This window comes from Schistocerca gregaria, chromosome 3 (assembly GCF_023897955.1).
Source record: "Schistocerca gregaria isolate iqSchGreg1 chromosome 3, iqSchGreg1.2, whole genome shotgun sequence".
NCBI lineage: Eukaryota > Metazoa > Arthropoda > Insecta > Orthoptera > Acrididae > Schistocerca > Schistocerca gregaria.
Window position 1 is genome coordinate 368,799,917 of NC_064922.1, and position 24,824 is coordinate 368,824,740.

A 24,824-nucleotide genomic window follows, 5' to 3' on the forward strand; every position below is an offset into this window, starting at 1 on the left:
TTGAAGCAATATGGCGAAGGCCACTTAATTTTTCATTTTGGACCTCCATTTTTGTATGGTGTGTTTAGCCCTTTTTGCCATGTACCTTTTTTTAGCTGTCTCCTATTGTCCATTGGGACTGACACATAGTTGTTTCCCTCATCTCTGTTTTTGTGTTCTATAGTTTTGACTTGAGCGCGTATGACCCCAGTTGTTTTTTGTGCAAAAAAAAAAGGTGAAATTGTGTTTTATTTTGGCCTATAACAGTTCTATTAGATTTAGATTTCAGTATTTGGTCGGTCAAGAGACTACTTTGTAGCCTCTGCTCTCAGCGATTTTATCCATGATGTATGCTTACACAGCTGGTTAGTTTTCCTTAATTTTAGATAGCAGTTCAGCATTCCTCATTAACCTGCTGCATTTTATTTACCTGCCTTGCAACCACATTAAGATCGTAAGCCAGGAATCATATTTTGTAGACACTCTGTTCTGTCGACGTCCGCTAATTTCAGCAACTTCAAGAGCTTTGCAAGTTAGTGTAAACAGTTTCGTACTTGAAACTTCCTGACAAAGTAAAACTGTGTTCCAGACCACATTCCCAGGTTTAAGTCCTAGTCTGGCACACAGTTTTAATTTGTTAGGAATAAGCTTTTTGCATCCAGCTACAAGTACTTGCTGAATTTGTCATTTCTGGATGTTGTGTGTGTACAGTATTGGTTCGAAAATATCATTGTCAAACAGGAGAATGGCACAAAGACGGATGGAGGGAAACAAATGTACCATTGGAACCCCTAAACACACATAATTGGCACCACTAGAAAAAGAAATGCAAATTGAGTTTACAAATCAATTGGTTTTGCCAGGAAACGTACATATTTAAATTTAACTGATGTTTTTATCTTACTGCAAACATAAATGCATTTCATTTATGGTAAAAGTAGCAAATACTACTTGCAACAATCAAAGAGTAATTAAAAGATTGTCTCTTGGTGAGATAATGCATCATTGTTTCATTTCCTGTTATTGAATATTTTATACAATAGGCAAGAGATGTTTGAAATTTGCATATGACATCCTCAAAGTTTTTAATCTAAGTGGAATCCTCTGATTTAGTTAATTGAATAGAGTTTCTTCAGAATGGCAATATGTACCCCTCTAACTTTTTCTCTATTTTTTTTATCACAATTTGTATTCATTAATAATAACACAACAACAGTGGCAACCACTCTGGTTTTTAAGAATAACTGCACTTCTGTAACAAGTACTTGCAGGGAGTTCATGAAATAAACTTTCCCCAGTGACTTGAAGACACAAGCTTGAGGAAGTTTTTGTTCTAATATAAACACCTCAACAAGTGCTTACAGAAGTTACTTGCTAGTGTACGCAAGCCTTTTGTAATATTTTGTACCTAGGGGTAGTTTGACATTGGCAGCGCTCAAAGACAAATGAAAAACTGTCAAGCACTGTTGATTTTCTCCACTTCTGGCAGCACTAGTGAAATCACCAGGTTATCATGGCCAAACAATAGGTGACTTTTCCCCCCTTTAAGATCATGTATACTACTACTACTACTACTACTACTTCTGCTGTTATTCTTAACACTGCTCTGCCAGTGCGGATGTCTACCTGTCATACAATGAAGGTTCTTGTGACTGGTTATCTTACTTACTGGTAAATCTTGCAAGTTGGATGTTAAAGATCCATGAAACTTTTTCATTCCTGATGTTTCATCCAGAGCTGCATTGAACATCTTCAGAGCTGCTGGCTCTTCATAGTCTTGCTGACTGATGGGTCAAACATAGGAGAGCATTATAAATACCATGAAAAATATATAGATAATCCATCAAAATTTATAAACATGGCCGGCCGCGGTGGTCTAGCAGTTCTAGGCGCTCAGTCCGGAACTGCGGGACTGCTTCGGTCTCAGGTTTGAATCCTGCCTCGGGCATGAATGTGTGTGATGTCCTTAGGTTAGTTAGGTTTAAGTAGTTCTAAGTTCTAGGGGAGTGATGGCCACAGATGTTAAGTCCCATAGTGCTCAGAGCCATTTGAACCATTTTTTTTATTTTTTATAAACATGGGGATGATTATAACAGAAAAGAAGCAGCTATGAAACTTAGTTATAAATTGTAGGTCTACAGAATTGATAGAAAAGTTTTATCTGTAACAATGATTATCACTACCAATCACATGTAAATGTCTACCATGTCCCCTTTTCACAATACAAACTGTCAGTCAGCAAGAATCTGTGGAACCAGGTGCACATCTGTAGATGTCCAATGCATTTCGGAATGAAATGTCAGTAACAAAAATGTCTCATTGGCCATGACCATACAACCTGGAAGCCAATTTACAATATGTCCTTAATTTACGTTAATTTCTTCCGTCTCAGCATTTCTTCACAGTAACTACTCTTTGCTTCACTCTGTTGCAGTTTTCTACATCTTTCACTGTGTCACCAGTCTGTTTTTCACCACCCCCCCTCCTGCCTCTGTTAAGTGCAGTGCACTTAGCTTTTCATTCTTATTAACTTTTGCATGACGTTTAAGCAGTAATCTCTGTCTGCATATTACCCTGTCTTCCACCTTTAGCTCTTAAGTTTTCATATCTCGCCCGATGCAGTCCCCAACAATCAGTCTTTCCTTTTCATCCCATGTGGTAAGTCTTCCCTGACCCACAGTTCTGGGTGACTTTCCCAAAATCTACCCCTTTTTCCTAGACTTCTCCAGTCCTTTTCCTTTACTCCTCTTTCCTTCCCCTTCAACCCTTCTGCCTGAAGGAGCTGCTGACTCTGACAGCTTGTCAATTTACAACAGTCTTCTATGTCTGTGTTGTGCCACTGATTGGTGAACAGATTTTTGGTCTATCCAATTTAATTATTTTGTGAATATTTATGCAGCTTCTTTCAGATAGTACTTATAGATAACTGCATCATCTACAAAAAGCCTGATTTTACTATAAATATTGTCTGCGAGGTCATAATATACAACATGAGCAACAAGGATAATAGCACACTTCCCTGGGCACAACTGAAATTACTTCTACATCTGACGATGACCCTCCATCGAAGATAACATGCTGCATCCTCCCAACCAAAAAGTCCTCAGGTTAGTCACAAATTTCACTTGATACGTTACATGATCGTACTTTTGACAGTAAGGGTAGGTGTGATCGTGACTCAAATGTATTTTGGAAATCAAGAAATACTGCATCTATCTGACTCTCTTGATCCCAATCTTTCAGTACATCATATGAGAAAAGTGATCGACATTTTTGGAATCCATGGTGATTGGCATAGAGAAGGTCATTCTTTTTAAGATACCTCTTTATTGTTTGAGCTCAGAATATGTTAGAAGATTCTACAACAGCTTGGTGTCAAGAATATTGGATGGTAGTTTTCTGGATCACTTCTACTACCTGGATTGTCGACGGATGTGATCTGTGCTTTTTTCCTGATGAAAGAACACTTTTTTGCATGCCATTGTTTGACTTTCTTCAGCCAACACAAGTTTCAAACAATCCAACAATGAAGCATAGTAGAGTCCAGATAGGGTTCTCTTCCAAATAATCTATGAGGATTATACTTTGGGAATGCTCCTGACCCCCCCCCCCCCCCCCCCCCCCAAAAAAAAAAAAGAAAAGTTGCCATCACTGTACTCTAGCTGACAAAATGGCCTTTGCATTCTTTGGTGCACTTTCACCAGCCTTTGTCAGTTGTTTTGATTCTGGTTTGTAATCACCGATCTATGTTTCATTAACATCAGTAATTGGTTCAAAAGGTCTTGCGGATTGCGATTAAACATCGACAGACATTGTGTTAAGATGCGCTGGATGCTCTTTTGGTCGACTGTGAGCAATTATGGCACCACTTCGCACTCAGCTTCTCTATAGCCATTTTGCCGTACAGGATATTATGTGCTCACTCAGTTGAGATGCCTACAGTCTCAACAGTTTCATTAATTTTTATTCGTCATCTTGCATTACCATATCATGGATTTTGTCATTGGTTTCCTTTGTGGTGACCTTAGTTGCCTAGCCACAACACGCTTTGTGTACGGTGCTTGTCCAACCATCAATACAAAATTAAATGGTCAGTGATGGAGTAGAGTCTGTGTGGACTTCATCCAATTCTGTTTTAATTTGTGCGGCAATCCAACCCTTGAAATGAAAATGTTTAATAACAATATGAAACTCAGTTTTCTCCATTTTCTGCCACAGTTGACACATGAAACAATTCAGAAGGCTGTCAACAGTGAACTGTTCACGGTAAATTGTTGAAATTCTGTATATGATACTCGCAGTAATGACGCTTATTGACCATGGAGGTGCAACAAAAATGTTCCATCCTTTCATGGAAATTCACCAGATGTATCAAATCAGTAAGGGGATGAAAGTTTCTATGGAAATGTCACCACAAGACCCCCAAGGCACGATTGACAAAAACATCTGACTCTCACTACCAGAATTGCTTTGTTGAAAATATTGTGAAAAGGATAGGTGCTACCATATAGCAGAGATGCTGAGGCACAACAAAAAGACTATCAAACAAAGCTTTTGACCAAATTGGCCCTTCATGAGAATAGACCACACACACACACACACACACACACACACACACACACACACACACACACACACACACACACACAGCCTTAACAGCCAGAGACTGTGGTCATATGTGTCTCAGTTGTGTTTGCGTGACTGTGTGTGTGTGCGTGTGTGTGTGTGCGTGTGTGTGCACGTGTGTGTGTGTGTGTGTGTGTGTGTGTGTGTGTGTGTGTGTGTGTGTGTGTGTGTGGTGTGTGTGTGTGTGTGTGTGTGTTTGTTTGTTTGTTCTGAGGAAGGACCATTTGACCGAATGCTTTGTTTGACAGTTTTTTGTGCCTATCTGTGACCCAGGGTCTCCTCTGTATGGCGAGTAGGAACTACCCTTTTAATAATATTGTCATTATTCCATTTTGGATTTTCCATTGTTAGAATTGCTTTTTGGTGATAAGTACATTCAGAAAAGACCATGCTTCTACAGTCTTCATTTGTGTGAAAAGTTTAGAATGTGTTGCAATTTGTGAACCAAATCAAGTAAAGCTCTTTAAGTCACCACAACAAACTGGCTTTTCAGAATTGTGTAGAAAAAGAAGAAATTTCTGATGGGCCTAAAATATATTTATAAAATTGTTTTTGTTGTAATTACCACGTAAACTAATCACTACCGAAGACAAAATGGATACGACATTTGAATGCAGTTCTGTGTACAGGACTATATGTTTGAGTTGACCTTGGATACTGTTTCTAGAGCATTAATCTATACACGAACACTGTACTGAAGAATACATAAATTAAATTAATTTTTTTTAAATGTGTAAATTTTTTAGGAAGAATTGCTGTATTAAATTTTAATACTCTGTCTGCAACTTAGTTAGCATAGACTAGATACACTCTTTGCACAATGCATAGATTTACATGCATGTAATGGATGTAACAACATACAAATTCAATTAAAGAAACACAAAAACAAAAACAAAATGTGTGCAGATTATACAGTATATGCGAGTGAAGCAGTAGCTGCAAACCTAGTATCACAGTATATATATTTTTTAATTTTTCAAAGGCTTTATTGTATTTTTCAGTGTGTGCCCAGCGCAATGAAAATACTGGCAGTTCTGAAGTGAAGCAGCAGCTTCTGAAGTGCAAGTTTTTATTTCATCAAGCATTAAATGCTGATGAAGCAGGCCACAAAGAAGAAGCCATTGAACTTTATTTAAATGCTGCAGATCTTGGTTTGAAAGCAGTAGGTATAAAAATTTCTTGTTTACTGTATGTTCAGTGTATACAAATCACTGACAGAACATTCATTACATTTGAGTTACAATGTGTGATCATGTATTTTTCAAAAATGGAAAATTTTACAGGATCAGAAAATATTTTCTGCCCGTTCGTTCTTGTCCCTAGTAGTACATAAAACTTGCTATTTTATGAAAGAACTCTTTTTAAATGTGATATCTCTACTTTTATAATAATTGAAACTGTAGGTTGAAAGTCAGCAATATTAGGAAAAGGATAGATTGCTAGTTACCATAAAGATGGCTTGCTAAGTTGCAGAGAGGCACAATGAAAAGACTGCTACATATGTAGGCTTTTAACCAAAGCCTTCTTCAGAAAAGAATACACACACACAAGCACACACACAAGCACACCTCAAGCACACATGACCAACATCTCTGTCAGTTCGGACTGGAATTCTGGCGTTTTATTTTCTGAAGAATGCTTTTGCTGAAAGCTAAAAGTGTTAGTCTTTTCATCATTCCAGTCTGCAACTCAACATATCATCTGCACAGGGAATAGCAATCTATGCTTTTCATAATACTATTACTACTTTTATAATAATTTGATGGATAAAAAAAGTACTCACCAAGCAGCGGCAGCACATTAAAGAGGATTATAATTATATAAGCTGTTTTAGCCATTGGCTCCTTCTTCCAGCAGATGGGTTGAAGGGGAAGGAAGAAGGGTGAAGGAAAAGTCACCAGGAATTGCAAGTCAGGGGAGACTTACCGAACGGTATGGAAAGGAAAGACTGATTGCTGGGGACTGTACTGGATGATATTTGCTGTTAGAATTCATGTGTAACTTAAAATAATAAACAGCTCAGTGTACTGGTCACATCTTGCAACCTAAATCATGACTTTCATCACAATCATTTCTTCAGCATTCACAATTTTTAAGGCTATTTTTCCATCTGTGCCAAGCACTACGGTACTGACAGGGTTTTTCTAAGCACATGAGCCATCATAATATGGCTCTTTAGGTCAGCACTGTGTCTGTCCTTTGTGGCTAAAGTCTAGATCAAGGACAGTGGTAGTCATGACAGTGTTTCTCTACTGCTTGTAGGTCAGCAGCACATCAGTTTCATGTAGTCAGTGAGATGATACTTTCATGTAACCATATAGATGTGAGAAAAAGAGATAATTAGTTTATAACACTGAATTTGCAACCATTCTCTTGTCCACTGTTAACACAAATATTTGACATTTTTCTAAGTATGTCACGTTTTGCAAGGTTGTGGCTAGGTTGGGAGCTTATAGCTCAGATTAAATGTATAATCTTGGCTATTTTTTTTTCTTAATATGTCACGAATTATGAGGTGGTTTGCTGGAATGTGAGTTTGGTTCTGAGTTGACAAAGCCATCAAATATGAAATCTAAAAACCTGGTTGTGCTGACAAATATGCAGCATAGCCTGAGGTCTAGGTTAGGTCGGAAAGTGACAGTTTTCCATGCAAAAAATTAAATTAATAAGCTCAGATGTCACATGTATTTGTCAAGTAGGTGAACATCATCATCAGTGAGATTGTAACATTGATGATGTATAGTAATCAGTATCATGTACTCTTATGATCTTATAAAGTTGTGTGTCTCCCATCCTGATGCAAGACTATATATTTGGCACTGCTTCAGGAGTTTGTGTGCCAATTACAGTGCCTATTTATTCAAAACCTCCTCATTTGAGCATAAGTTGTTTTTAAAATCTGTTATTGCACTGTGTAACATGAATTGAACCTATGGTAATGTCAGCACTCTACAGCAGATTAAGAATGGGGTTGACATGTCATCATGATTTCTCAAGCATGATAGAATTAAGCAAGCAGTACAGAACCAGAATTCAGTTAGAAACTGTGTGTTTGCCTTGAGGCAGTATAACTGACAGTGCACTAATACGTGGACTTCATTCATCCTGTGTTTTAGGATGAGAGCACTTAGTGACTTCCAACAAACTGTGCATATAATATCAGATGTTTATGAAACATTTTCTTGTTGACATTCCCACAACATGATAAAAGGAAGAAAAGTTCATGATTTCACTACATTTTCACAGTTCATGCTGTAAAACTACAGCACCAGACATAACATTTTAATTTTTTACTGATTCTAGTTGAAACACTGGTAGGAAACAGTATCCACACATCTTCAGCATCAGGCATGACATCTGTATTTATTACTTCTGTATACTACTAGCTCTCTCCACAACACACTTGGCAGACAATATCTGCATATATCACTGAATGTACCTGCAAAAATTATGTCATTGTATAATACATAGTTCAGGACATGATGATGTCGTAAACAATAAGAAGCACGAAAAACTTGATTTTACTTAAAATGAAGTGCAAATTGCCTATATGATGTTCATCCAGTGTTTCATAATGAGAGCACTTAGTGACTTCAAACAAATTTTAAGAATAATTTCAAACCTTTTCTCACTCACAGGCTTAATTTCAGATATTTGACATTTAATACATTTGTAAAGTATTCACAGGAGGTTTGATTCTTTAAAGAATATTGGACTGACAGATACTTACTAATGTGTAGTATTTTAATGGCATACAAAGTTTTATCACAACACTAGATTTTTACTTAAGATTTGTTTTGAAGTATGTTATCCATCACACTTATTGATCTTTTTTTTTTTAGGTTTTATTTGTTATTTGTAACTGTGTTTTGTAGAGAGCAGCAGCAGTCAATGATCCTGTGCTCCATGCTAAACTTACTAAGGTTACATGCAATGCTGTGGAACGGGCTGAGGAACTGAAAGGGATTTCTCACAAACCAAAGGAAACTTCAGTCTCTGTCCAACCATCTGTCCCTACAATCCCAGAAGCAAAGAGCCCTAGTATATCAGTGAGAGCTTCATCTCAAAGAGGTAATGTGTGTTTGTATTTATGTAACATACATCAATGACTGTCTTCCATGCTAAATAATGTCAGCAGACCATTTTTTTGGTCTTCCTCTAATAAAGACAGACTATATGTTAGGTCTGTGAACCTACACATAGCATGTCTTATCAAATCAAATAGTGGAAACTCCAGTTTGGTATATCAACAATATTAGGAAAAGGATCAATTGCTACTCACAATAAAGATGACACATTGATTTGCAGACATACACTAAGAAAAGACTGTTATATATTTACGGTTTAGCTTTAGCCTTCTTCAGAAAAGAGAGAACACACACACACACACACACACACACACACAAGCAAGCACACCTCACACAAACATGACCACGATCACCAGCAGCTTGGACTGGTACCATGATAAACAAGAAGTTGAAAATTTTAGTATGAACATGAGTAATCAGCATTTGTTTTTTTCACATTTTGCTCGCTACTCTGATTTTAGGGACACCATTACCCTTTATACAGATCTCAACTGATGGACCAGGTGTATCTATGTGAATGTGTAACAAAGATGCGCTTGTCAGTGTGTACATTTGACAGGTAGAATGTGTCTGATTTTCATGTGGATGATGTATTGCAACTAGACTAGCACTTCACATGTAGTTTCAGAGATTGTCATTACTCTTCTTGAGGAAAAGTAAAATGATCTTCTGGAATTGGTACGTACACTCTTTGTATTCCCGTTCAGTGGTGTGAAGCAGTATTTGCCATTGCCTTTGATCACAGACAGCATAAGAGAGAGTAATTATGGTTGCTTCACCTATTTGTAACATGTCTGTTGAAAACACAATAGCCTTTAAAGGATCTGAATTAGGAAAACAACCACAGAACACATGCATCATTCTATTCAAATGTAATATATTTAATCTGAAAGTATTTGCTCCTGTATATGACATAAAACTGAATTTAAAGCTTTTCTTATAATGTCTGCAGTATTCCCTATTTTTGGAATGTTTTAACGTATGCAGTATACGTAATTATGTTTCCTTATTATTAGTGGGCCTTAATTTTACCCTCCTCCTCCTCCCCCCCCCTCTCCCCCCCACCTCCTTCTCATTCTTTATGATTTACTCCTTTATCTTTCTGTAGTTTTCTAACTGTTCAGTTGGTTTTATTTTTTCAAAATACTTAGTTTCCCTATTTCAAAGAATGAAAAATAATGGTAGATGGTAAGGGAGACTGGCAAAATTTTGGAGAATACGGACAATACAGAAGCGTCATAATCATAGCGTGGCAAATGAAGATGAAACAGTTTATATATTTAATTTATTTATTCATCCGTCCTTAGAACATTTTTACGACAGTACTGGACATGCAGATATATATATATTACAAAAGTAATGTATATGCATATAAAACATACACCAGCGTTAAGAAGGAAGCAATGGATTGCATGTATTTGAGATGCAAATGACCTGCTGATGTAGCAGAAAACGTGATGATGATGATGATTATGATGATATGAAAGGCATGCCGATTAGGATAAAATTAGGTGAGGATAGTGCAAGAAATTGGCCATGGCCTTTTCGTTAGAACCAACTCAGCATTCACATGAACAGTTTGAGAAAACCATGGAAAAGCCAAGTCAGGATGGCTCCTCCTGAATGCGAGTCCAGTATATTAATACTGGCTTAACTACTTTGCTTGGTACATGATTTGGAAAGAAAACTGCACATAACTAGTCTACAAGGAGATTAAAACATGCCCAAGAAGTTTAATCAGTGAGATAACTAGAACATGAAATTTTGTTATATTACACTCCTGAAAAAATGTGACCACATGAACACATTATATAACACTGCTGAAAAGTATAAAGGCATGAACACCCAAACACCTGCCAACACTATATTCACCACAACTAATCTTGAAATACACTTCTGGCCATTAAAATAGCTACACCATGAAGATGACGTGCTACAGATGTGAAATTTAACCGACAGGAAGAAGATGCTGTGATATGCAAATCATTAGCTTTTCAGAGCATTCACACAAGGTTGGCGTTGGTGGCGACACCTACAATGTGCTGACATGAGGAAAGTTTCCAACAGATTTCTCATACACAAACAGCAGTTGACTGGAGTTGCCTGGTGAAACGTTTTTGTGAAGCCTCGTGTAAGGAGGAGAAATGTGTACCATCACTTTTCTGGCTTTGATAAAGGTCAGATTGTAGCCTATCGCAATTGCAGTTTTTCGTATCGCGACATTGCTGCTTGCATTGGTTGAGATCCAATGACTGTTAGCAGAATATGGAACAGGTGGGTTCAGGAGGGTAATACGGAATGCCATGATGGATCCCAATGGCTTTGTACCACTAGCAGTCAAGATGACAGGCATCTTATCAGCATGGCTGTAATGGATCGTGCAGCCATGTCTTGATCCCTGAGTCAACAGTACGGAGACATTTGCAAGACAACAACCATCTGCACGAACAGTTCGACAACGTTTGCAGCAGCATGGATTATCAGCTCGGAGACCATGGCTGTGGTAACTCTTGACGCTGCATCACAGACAGGAGTGCCTGTGATGGTGTACTCAACGACGAACCTGGGTGCACAAATGGCAAAATGTCATTTTTTCGGATGAATCCAGGTTCTGTTTACAGCATCATCATGGTCGCATCTGTGTTTGGCGAATTCGCAGTGAACGCACATTGGAAACGTGTATTCGTCATTGCCATACTGGCGTATCACCCGGCGTGATGATATGGGGGTGCTATTGGTTACCCGTCTGTCATCTCTTGTTCGCATTGACGGCACTTTGAACAGTGGACGTTACATTTCAGACGTGTTACGACCTGTGGCCCTACCCTTCATTTTATCCCTGCTGAACCCTACATTTCGGCAGGATAATGCACGGCCGCATATTACAGGTCCTGTACGGGCCTTTCTGGATACAGAAATGTTCGACTGCAGCCCTGCCCAGCACATTCTCCAGATCTCTCACCAATTGAAAACGTCTGGTCAATGGTGGCCGAGCAACTGGTTCGTCACAATACGCCAGTCACTATTCTTGATGAACTGTGGTATTGTGTTGATGTATCTGTATACGCCATCCAAGCTCTGTTTGATTCAACGCTCAGGCGTATCAAGGCCGTTATTACGGCCAGAGGTGATTGTTCTGGGTACTGATTTCTCAGGCTCTATGCACCCAAATTGGGTGAAAATGTAATCACATGTCAGTTCTAGTATAATATATTTGTCCAATAAATACCTGTTTATCATCTGCATATCTTCTTGGTGTAGCAATATTAATGGCCAGTCGTGTAGATCTCATCTCTTAGGAGGTGCAAATGAAACTGAGAAAACAGGAGCCAGCAGCAGAAACATTCTTATGTAAAGACAAACACATGATGTTTGCTACATTTTTTAACAGAGTAAAAAGTACTCCACAATAAATGAGGCTGTACTGTTTATGTAATCCAACATATTCATGTACACTGCAGAAACACTTCTCGACAAGAAATGATTTTAATGCTGTTATAAAAGCCATTCCCTCTCCAACTTCTTTATGTATGTTGGCAATTCATTGTAAAGAATGACACCAAAGTGCCTCAGAGGTCTTTGAGTGTGAGTTTTTTTTCTCTCTCTACATGGAGTAATCCACAGTTGCAAGTGTTACAACTACAGTAATCACTATTAATTTGCAGGTTTCCAAGATTAGCTCTTGCCATCAATACACATTTATATGTGTGTGTAAGGAGACTATTGTAAACACACACAACTTGCAGTGAATTCTTGTAGAGCTATGTAACAAGATTCAAATAGACCCTTCCTGTAACACAATAAATGTCATTTAAGAGATTATTTCATTAGCTACAAGGAACTAGAAGTAACCAAAGTAAGTCATTCTCTTACCTTTGAGGAACATAATTTAGAAATGATTTTCAGAGAAAGCAATGCAGAACTGAGTCTCTGGGAATTTACTTACATTGTCTTCCCAGTTTGTCCTGATCAGCATATAGTCCTGAAAGCTTTGTACATCATACCATTTGTGTCTCATTTCCACCCAGTACCAGCTGGAGATATTGGTCTTGATTGATTTTTCCAAACTGAATGTACTTTGTTTTCTTTACATTATCTGTTGGCATTGAACCACGAGTGCAGATACTTTCAATGACTTGAATAGTTGTTGTAGACAGAGATCCTTAACATCACTCACTATTACAGTAGTGTCATCTGCAAACAACATGATCTTAGCTGCAATTTCTGAGGTCTTTGTATCATTTATATAATTATAGCACAGAAGGGGGTCTAAAAGACTACCATATGGTGCACCTATGTTGACTTTCTTTCCATCAGATACTTATCTGATATCATGATTGGTATTAGTTGATGCAAGTTCCACAACCTGTGATCTACTTTGCAAATAAGATTGAAACCACTTATTTTCTATCTCAATTGCTCCCATCTTATCTAAAAGATTTCATAACTGACATTGAAGAAGGTTTTCAAAAGATCTACATTAACTTCTACAATATTATTGTTATTATCTAGATTGCTAATTATTTCATCTGTGTTATCCATTATTGCAGTTTCTGGTCTTTTACATGTTTGAAATTCATGTTGATTAGTGTTCAACAGCTTGTGGTTATTTAAGTACTTAGGAGTTCGTTGTTTCATCAGTATCTCAAATACTTTAGAGAATGGTGAGAGGAGTGATATGGGCCAATAATTTTCAAATATATATCTATTATCACTTTTGAAAAAAGGTTTCATTTCTGAAGTTTTTAATCTGTGGGGGAATACTACCTCAGTGAATGATAAATTGGCAACATGAGCAAGGGACTTTGCAATTTGTGGAGTCGTACAGATTGTAAGTGACATTGGTGTCTCATCTATACCTGCTGACATTTTGCATTTGAGGCTTTTAATCACCTTTACTGCTTTTAAAACTTGCAACAAAGGCATTCTCCAGGAGGTGTTTGAAAAATGACTAAAGGTTTCATAGATGCTCCGGAGTAGGGCCCACCCAGATGTCATGCAGGTAATTGACACAATAAGGAATGTCCTGAATCAACTGATCCAAAAACCATAGATTAATTTGAGGCACAAACAAGGTTCCAAAAGGCAAGCAATTAAACTGGTAAATTCCAAAGGGGTTGTTAAGGACCAAGACAGTGTGAAGAACTGTGTCCAATGGCAGCTGCAAGTAAGCATTGAACAAGTTGATACAGTATGCTCCTAACAACTTTGCCAACAATTCCAGCTGCTCTGGGATGGAATACTTATCCATGACACATTGCACATTGACTGTCAGATTACAGTTGCCAGATTAGATTAGATTAGATTTACTTTCATTCCGACTGATCTTTAATGAGGAGGTCCTCCAGGATGTAGAACATATCAGAAAAACAATAATGCACCACATATATTCACAACCAAAACAAATAAGCTAATGTACCTTCCACAGGTCCCAAGCCAGAAAGGTGCACAGCGCCATCGGCTTCCAAATCATCATCCACCGACTTGAGAAAACAGAAGAAATGATGCCTTGACCCTGCCAATGTTGCAACTCAACCTTTACCATGTCTGCACATGGCAAACAGAATGGAGCGGGGGTAACAGAGTTAAGGTTTTTCTGAGGGCTTAAGAGAAATATATGCCTTGAAATTTTCTGCCTGCCCCAAAATATTCTCAAACAGCAGGTTGTATGACTGCAACGAGGTGTGCAAATCATGAAAAGGAATAGATTGAGACACTAAATGCTCTTCATCAATGATCTGGAAGCTAAAAACAGAAAAATTGTCTTGCCCAAAGATATTTTGTAGCGGTGGTGAGTTGACCACAAACAATGAAACAACGTTAATAGATATTTCACAGTTTTGTAAGGTGCTGAGATGGAGTATTTCACCCTTAAAGGAATGCTCTGTTAATTATAAGACACAACCTGAAGAAGCAGCCACTGAAACTTCAGGCACCACAACAGCCCGTACATATATTAATGAAACTGATGTTGCTCCCATGTCTGCTTAAAATTCGACCAGTTGCCCATTCACTAACAGCATAAGCAAATTACTTTTGGGCAACACATGCAGGGTATCGTTTGGAGCATCACAGGCCAGTGAATACACCAGGGCATCCAGTGCCGGAGTCATAGCCCAGTGAGTGTCACAACAGTTGCCAAATGGCCTATCTGATGGCATACTCGACACATATCCTTCACATGCAATCTTGGGAAACATACAACAAATGACAATTGGGGCAGCACTACTGGTTTGCACAATGAGCAGGAGACCTGTGTTGCAAGAGTGAAAGTGAAGAAGAATTGCATGATCTTCAGAATGGAATGAACACACTAATGAGTGCAGAATATGGATTGAGAGTAAATTTAAGAAAAATGAAAGTAATGAGAAGTAGCAGAAACGAGAACAGCAAGAAACTTAACATCAGATTGACAGTCACAAAGTTAATGAAGTTAAGGAATTCTACTATGTAGACAGCAAAATAACCAAGGACAGATGGAGCAAAGAGGGCATCAAAAGCAGACTAGCACTGCCAGAAAGAGCGTTCCTCACAAAGAGAAGTCTGTTAGTATCAAACATAGGCCTTAATTTGAGGAAGACATTTCTGAGAATCTACGTTTGGAGCACAGCATTTTATGGCAGTGAAACATGGACTGTGGGAAAACGGGAACAGAAGAGAATCGAAACATTTAAGGTGTAGTGCTACAGACAAATGTTGAAAATTAGGTGGACTGATAAGGTAAGGAATGAGGAGGTTCTGCTGAGATACCTAGAGGAAAGGAATATGTGGAAACACTGACAAGGAGAAGGGCCAGGATGACAGGACATCTGTTAAGACATCAGGGAATGACTTCCACTGTACTAGAGGAAGCTGTAGAGGGCAAAAACTGTAGAGGAAGACAGAGATTGGAATACATCCAGCAAATAAATGAGGACATCCGTTGCAAGTGCTACTCTGAGATGAGGAGGTTGGCACAGGAGGGGAATTCATGGCAGGCTGTAGGAAACCAGTCAGAAGACTGATGACTCAAAGAAAAAAAGTGTTACTCTTCATCTAAAGGTGATTCATATTATAAGATGAAAAGTGTAAACACACAAGATCTGTTGTTGCCTTCCAAAGATATTCTGTTTCTATGCATATAAAGCTACATAAAGTGCTAATAACACATCTTTATTTTGACTGTTTTTGCATTTCTATGCGCCATGTGCTTCCTTGTGCTATGTTGCCAGACTTCTGAACAGTGTTTCCACTTCATTGTTCATTGTTGCAGTGTTTGCATTGCAGCTTTCTGTCAGATAGAAAACAATTGTGCTCCGACTTGTTGTTGTGTGTTAATGTGAGAGTGTGCTCATAACATAACTAGTTGTTTTGTACTTGTGTGAAACCATGCATTTACGGAGTTGCGAAAAGTCTCTGGTGATCAGCGTGTGTGCTTACTTTAACACCAAAAAAGAACAGGGTGCGGGCAGTTCCATATCACAGCCAGTAAAGAGAACTTCTGAATGTGTTGGTATTAAGGAAAGTACCGAGCAGCAAATTTGAGGATAATATGAGAAATTTCATGTCTTGTATCACCAAGAAACAGTTCTGGCAGGTGACAGAATTTTGTTTTGGACAGGTTTGCACATAGTCATAAGAAGAAAAATCCATGACTTCTATGAGGAAAACTAGTTTCTAACAGTGCCAGCCTTGTTGAAAAAGTTGATGAATGAAATGGAAGATTTTCCTGATATGAGTGAAACAACCCTTTGGCGTGCTATTCGAAAATTGGGCTTTAGATACAAAAATTTCAGCAAAAAACCTTTGCTGAAGGAAAATAACCAAGTACCAGGAAAAAGACTCAAGTTCTTGTGGGATTTAAAACACTTATGCAACACTGGGTGGAGTGTTTATTACACTGAAGAGAGTTGGTGTAGTGCAAATCATCCCAGAAAGTTTGTTTTGCAGGAACAAAAAAAGCCTTATACAGAAGAAAATATATACAATTATTACGGAGGAAGAGGAATGGCTGGAGAAGAGAAATTCAAACACCATCTGGTTCTGGGAAAAGGATTATAATGAACCTTATTAGGAACAAAGATGGGTTCATGCAGAATGCTAACTTATGTTTAGCTGGGCAAAAAGGAAGTACAGATTATCATTCTAAAATGAATGCCAGACACTGTGAAGAGTGGCTGAGGAGCGTTCTTGAAAAATTGCCAAACAGATCTGCGATTGTTTTATATCAGACTCCATATTACAATAATAAATCCCAAAATCCATCTACAGAATGAAGAAAGGATTCTATTATTGAAAGAATGGGATGCAATAATGTAGAGCTTCCATCCAATGTCATATCATATGAGCAATTTAATACATCTGGTCTATTGGAACATTCGCAACTGCACTTCAGGGCACAGGAAAGCCTTTTGGAAAGCACATTGCAATCAGTGTGCGAGGAAATTAAACTCCTTTGATTGCCTGTAGTGTACTGCAAATTGAATACAATTGAACTTATTTGTGCATTTTTCAAGTACAAGTTAGCAAAGGAGAACAAGAATTTCAAAATAAATGGTACTTTACAGCTGTGTCACTAAGCTCCGCTAGTTTTGTACACAACCTTGAAAACAGTTATGCACAAAGAGTCGACTGTCTTGCAATAGCAACAGAATGATTGCTGATCCATGTAGACAACTGCAATAGCAGCAATGAGACTACAGCCAGCAGTGAAAGTGAGTGAAGTAGGATTTATTAGATTTATCATTCTGTACTGTGAGATTTATTTGAGCTAATCGACTTTTCCATTTACTGTTGAACTGTGCCATACAAATGTTCATTTGTTGTGAGCTGCTTGCATATTGAGCATTTATTTGTGATTTTGCATATTATTTCCCTTTACTTCCAACAAAAACTGAACACGACAATGCCTTACTGGAATTCGACTATGAAATTGCCGTTCTTCACTGAAGAACATGCGCTTGTGGCGCATTACAACAATGGCAGCACACTGGTGTAAACAACTAAGCTTCACCACAGCCTCGCATGCATTGCAGCTACTAACACAATTGCTTTACAAACTCTTAAATAACAAACACAAGGAGAACCTTGAACATCGCAGCGCGCCAGCAATCGTTGGTTAATATATTAAAAAACTAGAAACCCGCCTCAATTGCGAAAGAAGGACCTAGTGTTAACTACGCCGAAACCTAGGTTAACAGTAGGTGCTTTTTTCGCAATCGAGGTGGGTTTCTAGTTTTTTAATAAAACACAAGGAGTACTCAGTTGTAAAGACATATGATGTAACCAACAAAAGTTAAAGCTCAACACCAGTGCCCTTTTCTGTCACAGTAGCTGCGACAGTAAGCTCAATCGCAGCATCTTGCATTTGATGTTGTTGTGATGAAACAAGTAATCAGAAAATAATGAAAATCTGCCTGTAAATAGAACAAAGTTGTATCTTTAAACTGTGCAAAGGATATTTTTCTCCTATTTACAGTCTAGTTTCTATGCATCTTTAAAGTTGACACTCACCGAAAAAGTTAAAAAAAGCACAGTTTCTCTTAAATATTATTGTATATGTCACTTTATCCTCTTAATTAATGGTGTCATTGGTGCCTCACCTCACGGGGTGTGGCACTTGCACAGCTATTGGTTAGGCGGCACCAGTTGCTGTCTTACACCCATGGAAGTTCCTGTGCTAACTTCTGCACCTGAACAATTGCAAACTGCTGCGATACCACAACATAGAAATGGGCATGGGAATAACTCAGCACATGGCTGGTGTGGAAGGCTAATGACTAAGCACTCTGCAACAACACATGGCACGAAGTGCAAGCTGAAGTCCATGGTGATTGAACTCCACATAAGTATTGGCCCACCTGACCTACTGCCACCTGCAGGTAAACACTTCGGCCAGCAGGTCTACTCATACTACATTGTATACACCCTCCATGGCAGACTTCAGCACTCTGCTGCTGCACTACACATACCAGCTCATCTGCCTCCATCACAATGTTCATTGGTGAGGATACTGAAACAATTATTTGAAGACAGTTTGAATTGACTGCAGTCATGACCCTTGTATGTGGTGATCCCCTAATGTGACACAGTACCTGAATTTGGCAAAGTTTGCCAGAATTTACCTTTCAGCACCTTGCTGCAATGTATATAGCAAAAGACTTTTATCTGAAGCTGAACTTATTTCTGAGGACAAACAGAACTGCCTGTTATCCATTAATGCAGAGAAATTAGTATTCATTCACCAGAACTTGCCTCTAATTCAGAACATGTGCTGATTTATTTTTGTGTTAAAATGAATAATAAACTGTGTTTTGATTTGAAACTTTGTCATTTTATTTGTGTTTAGAGTATCTTACATGTGAACTAAGTAAAGTCAGTTTTGTGAAACTTTCATAATTTATTGAAAATCTGCTATCTAGTGTCAGGCCAGATGGTAAAATTAGGCTTGATACTGTATAGTTGCCTCATGTCCTTATACTGAGTAGATCATAGAGTTTTGTTTAGGAAATCTGATGAGCACTATTGCTTAAATGGTAAAATAGGGATGTGGCTGAAGTCATTTCTAGATGACAGAGAGTGAAAGGTAGTGTTGAAATAATTCTGTTTTGTCACTCTCACAGTGAAAGGTTGAGTATCACAGGGCTCAGTGCTTGCTCCTTTACTATTCTTAATTTTTATAAGTGATGTGCCATGCTGTATGAGCCAAAAATCATGCTTCACCCTGTTTGCAGATGACACAATCATTACAATTGTCAATGGACCCAGCTGCAGCAAAGAAAAAACTGTTGCCACTATATTCAAATGATCTGTCCCTCAATGTGAACAAGGTTCAGTTCATTCAGTTTCAGATAGCACACAAAAAAAGAAAATGCTGAGATAAAATGTTGTAACAAAGAAATATTGAGAGTGAATCTCCCAAACTCTGGGAATACCTATACTAATAGCAACCTGAACTGGTCAGTTGACTTCACCGACATATGTAAGAGACTGAATTTGGCAGCCTTTGCTGTTTTCTCAATTGCATCTGTTTGTGACCAGGAAACAATGAAGGCTACACAATTTGGATATTACCATTCATTTATGACTTATGGAATTATAGTCTGAGGAAACCAGTCACAACCAAATAAAGTCTTAATGACACAGAAGAGAGTCATCAGAATTATGAGGAGAGTCCATTCTAGATGCTCTTGCAGAAAAAGCTGGGTATCCTCACCATGCCATATCAATACATTTGTGTGTGTTGGTGTCTTTTCAACAAGAATTGTATAATTTACAAAATTAACAGTACATATCATGATCAGGAAATAAGCTTAATCTTCATGTAGATAAAAAAAAAAATGGGATGGCACAGAAGAGAATACGTTATTCAAGCATAGAAGTATACAATAAACTTCCAGTTCGTGTCAAGTAAGTTATTGGGGATATGAAGAAAACTCAAATTGTATTTTTTGGATAATTATTTCTCATCTTTACAGGTAATTTTTGACAATGTGTAATAATACTTTGTGCATTGTTAGTAATTTTAAGCATTGCTGTGTGAACTTACTGCATATCACTGGTATCTCACTTTTTAACAAAACAATTTTTTTAAGAATTAGCATGTTAGAGTAGTTGTTGTATGTGTAACTATTATCACTACAATTATCCCAACACTTGGAAACACTTTTCTTGTATCTGTTCAATATGATTTAGATTGTAAGCCTTATGCCCATTTACATATGTTTATTATTGTAATAATCTAACGCATTATACACCCTAGTGATACATACACATTAAAAATCTGTGGAACTTAAAACTAAAATAAATAAATAAAACTAAATAAAAATCAAATACTTTTAGGGTTTTAATTTCTAAACATATTCTGTTCTGATCTTATTTAGTGTTGTTTTATTTCTGGTTTCTACATCCTGGAGTTTTAAATATTGGAAACATGATTATTTTGCCCTCTGTGCTTTATTATTTGAGAATCCCACAATCTTGACATTTTCTCTGTGGAAAGTGCATCGAATTCTTTCTACATTGACATGTCTGTAAAAATATAGAATACACATTAAACACACAAAACAATATTCTTAAAATGAAAACTGTTATTTAACTGCATGACTACAACAAGAAAGTTAAATTTCGGTGTTTACATCATTATTCCATGAGCTCTGTAATGTATTTGATGTATGGAACAGTTGAAAATAAACATCCTCTCATGAAACTGCTTGTACACAATAGCACAGCCGTATATTATTTGACTGGGTTACAACATCTGACTACGCTTAAAAAATGACAACATTTCAAAATTGCAATCACAGTTAATAATGTTTTAACAGCCAAAACCAGAAATGATTTCATTTTTAAAAAAATCTTTTTTTCTTTTATATCATAGGAACTGGACCACAGCTTCATCGTGGCAGCAGTGCACATTTGAAAATTACTGGACAAGATACTTATACAGAAGAAGAGAAACGAGTTTTATTACAGACTTCAAATATAAATGGAAAAGAATATGTACCATTTATGAGTGTTGATTTATCAGAACGATTCCAGTATTCGTTACCATACACAGACCGTGATGGTCCACTGCCATTGTCACCAAAACAGCGGAAGGATTTTGCACGGTGGGCTCGGCCAGAGGAATTCTGCTCAGAACCAAAGATGGTTGTTGGGTCACATGTTGATTGCTTCAGTATCAAACAGACAGTGAGTTCAAAAACATTCTTCTTTTGTATATTTTCTACAGCTTGAAAATGTAGATATAATGTATTCAGATTTACTTTACATTTCCTTTACTATTAGTCTCAGGTGCAATATTTAGTTAGTCTTCAGAAAATAAGCTGAATGCCATGCATTTCTATTGGGAATTTTCTTTATTTTTTATTCTTGCTGTGGGTTTTATTTTTTATTTTTTTAAATTTTTTTTTACCATAATAAACTGTATCAGTCAGTCAGGCACATGCTGTTTTAGAAGGAAATATATAAGTATTTACCAGTGCTGTGGAAGGAGGTGTCTTTCATTCAAAAGATTGGTACTTAAAATTTATCTTGGTGGGCATGAGATTTTACCTGAGGCAGTTAAGACTAGCATATTGTGTTCTTCATTTTAGTCATTATAGTGACTGTTTTAAATATGAGTATAAGAAATACCATAATCACTTTTAATAATGGTGAGTACTGCTCTGAGTTTTCCTTTTACAATGAGTATGTTTGAGTGCTTTCCCATTGTGTTTTTTACAAATTTCTATTCTCATCAAGGAAGGTATCAGTCTCTAATCTAAGACACTACAGTTTTTTTTTTTTGTCAAGAACCCAGCACATTCACAAGAAACTTATGAGATGTTTCTATTTTCAGGTCATATCTGACTGTTCTTTTGTTGCATCATTAGCTGTCAGTGCATTGTATGAAAAGAGATTTGGCAGAAGTCTTATAACATCTATTATTTATCCCCGTAATAAGAAAAAGCAACCAGCATACAATCCTTTTGGTGAGTACTGCATATTGTAAATGGCCATTACCAGTTTGTGCTTGCAGTATTGTGATTGCAGGTAATATTGTGACTGTTGGGTTGGTGACTAAGAGGACAGAAGTCTGACTGCAAATCCAAAGGTTCAGTGTTTGATTCCCAGTTGTGAATAGTCCACCTTTCTATAGATGCCAAAAATAGTGTGTTCATTTGTTGTATTATGCTCAAAAATATCATTGCCTTCGTACTACATTTGGTCATGTCTCCAAGGATCAAGTTCAAGCTGTAAAACATGGTGTGAACAATGCCTACTTGTTGATCTGCAAAACTCGAGCTTGTATTCTTGTGGACTTTACTTTCACATTAGCTCCTTTATCATATCCTTGGACTGTACAATCCATGATGTTTAAATTGTTTTCTTCAAGTGCTTTTATTATAACCTTCGACAGCCCTTCTCCAGTTGTATTTCTCACTACTAAAAACGGAATGAATTTTTTGACTGTGGTTGGAACTGGAACAGCCAACACCTTGCTGTAACAGATACACAAACTCATTTGTTCTTGATGACTGATGTCTGGGATGCAATTGTGGATGATAGCATAATATTTTGCTGCTCGAATATCACCTAGCATCTTTCCCTTAGCTGAGGGAAAAATTCCGTGTGGGGGGAAAATATATATAAAAAAACAAAGATGCTGTGACTTACCAAATGGGAAAGCAGTGGTAGATAGACACAATAAAAACACACAAACACACACAAATTTCAAGCTTTCGCAACCCAAGGTTGCTTCATCAAGAAAGAGGGAAGGAGAGGGAAAGATGAAAGAAAGTGGCTTTTAAGGGAGAGGGTAAGGAGTCATTCCAATCCCAAGAGCGGAAAGACTTACCTTAGGGGGGAAAAAGGACAGGTATACACTCAAGCGCGCGCGCGCACACACACACACACACACACACACACACACACACACACACACACACACACACACACACACACCCATGAATACAGATATAGTTACAACTTATCTAACATTTCAGTCACTTCATTTTGAATTTGCCGTCCAAGGTAGTGATAATGAGCTTCCTTGTCATGAATACAATGTAGTGTTCCTTCATCGGTGCATCGAAAGATACAATTATTTCTGTCAGTTTCAGGATGTTTCCATTGTCAGGTTGGTAAATTGTTGACAAAGAACCTCGAAACACTGAATTCATTTATGCTAAACAGTCTGTCACTACAATTATTCTTGCTGAAACATCTTGCCATTGTTTCTTTTCTTGACTTATTCATGATTTGTCCATGTTGTCAATGGTTCAGCTCTTTCTTAGCCTTAGTCGTAATGGAGTAGCTCTTTTTTAGCCTTTGTTTCAATTCCAACCATTCCGTTTAGTGAAGGATAAAATATGATCCTCCAAGCATTCATGTTTTTGAAGGGCATCACTACAATGACTCCATGAGTTAAATAGTTAAGATTTGTAGAGTTTACTTGCTACATGTGGTTTGTATTTAATTTTGAAGATTTAGTAACAGAAGCAGTAGGTGACATCTTAAGATTTAGAGTCAATGAACAAAGTTCTTGAATCAATTTGGAAAAGTGCACACCATCTTCATTTCTTGGCAATGTGAGTGATGAAGGAATTTCCGGAGGACCGTTTTGTACCAGAATTTCCATCACTGAAGCGTTAGTAATATCTGGCCAATTTTTCTGCATAATTCAAATCAATTGCCAGGCCCAAAGATCCGGCTAGATTTGACTGTGAGGGAACTAGTGAATTTCTTTTCGAATCTAACCTTTCGATGTCAGTTGATAAAAATATCACCACTGGCTCAGATTTACCATTAGAATAAGTAGACTGATGTCGTACTTACTCAAAGTACTTCAGTAGTTTCTTCCTCTTTGCTTTCATCCGTCATTCATCGATTGACTCTGCGTTTGACGTCTGGTCAAACAACTACATTGAATGAGTGCACAATAATTTTTGTAGGACACTTTTTTGTGATCATTGCAATTGCTCCTGTAATTTTCTTTTATGTTTTTTTCAGCTCCACCTCTGAATCTTGCCCTCTGCCTCTATCAGGGCTTGCTGTGATGCATAATTGATTACCTTAATCTAAAAGAAAAAAATGATATTAAAACTTGTAGACTGACTCTCTGGACATTTCACTGTTATCTGTTTGCGTATCAGCAAACAATAAACAAAGAAAAACTGACCCCTTCGATGTTAATGTTCACAAAATCAAAAGCTCTGTGCACCCCAACTTACACAAAATAAGACGTACAAATGTTTCATGTATAACTGCTATCCCTTCGCCTTTGCCAGCTATCAGTATGGGCTGGATGAGGGACAGAGCCAAAGTAGCAGAATTCCTACAGAAACACCTGTGCTTCTAACTTTTAGCTTCTCACTTTAGCACCACACTGGTTCCATCATTGCCAGATTTCGTCAAATATGAGGCTGGTGTACTACGTAAGCACTGGTCCCTCTATATGTAGTATTACATCCATAATTAGACCAGAGACAAACTTTCTTAGCACCACAGAGCAAATAAAATTTCATTATCACAATTTCTTTGCATTCATGAAATTGTACTTCCTGTGTCTAGCACCACTCTCCACAACTTTAGCGTGAGACCGCTTCAACTGTGAGGCCTATAGCTACCACTACTGTTGATACACCCTCACGATGGCCCTGCATGAGG

General features: G+C 37.6%; 1 protein-coding gene across 1 annotated transcript in view; it reads left to right on the plus strand.

Annotated features, from left to right (window-relative positions):
* The window catches only part of LOC126354318 (calpain-7-like), an 89,125-nt gene that overhangs the window by 21,269 nt on the left and 43,032 nt on the right, over positions 1 to 24,824 (plus strand). Inside the window, exons 2-5 of the mRNA XM_050003874.1 lie at positions 5,607 to 5,767; positions 8,481 to 8,676; positions 21,052 to 21,365; positions 22,015 to 22,147. Coding sequence (XP_049859831.1) covers positions 5,607 to 5,767; positions 8,481 to 8,676; positions 21,052 to 21,365; positions 22,015 to 22,147 — 804 coding nt within the window. The remainder of the gene's footprint in view (positions 1 to 5,606; positions 5,768 to 8,480; positions 8,677 to 21,051; positions 21,366 to 22,014; positions 22,148 to 24,824) is intronic.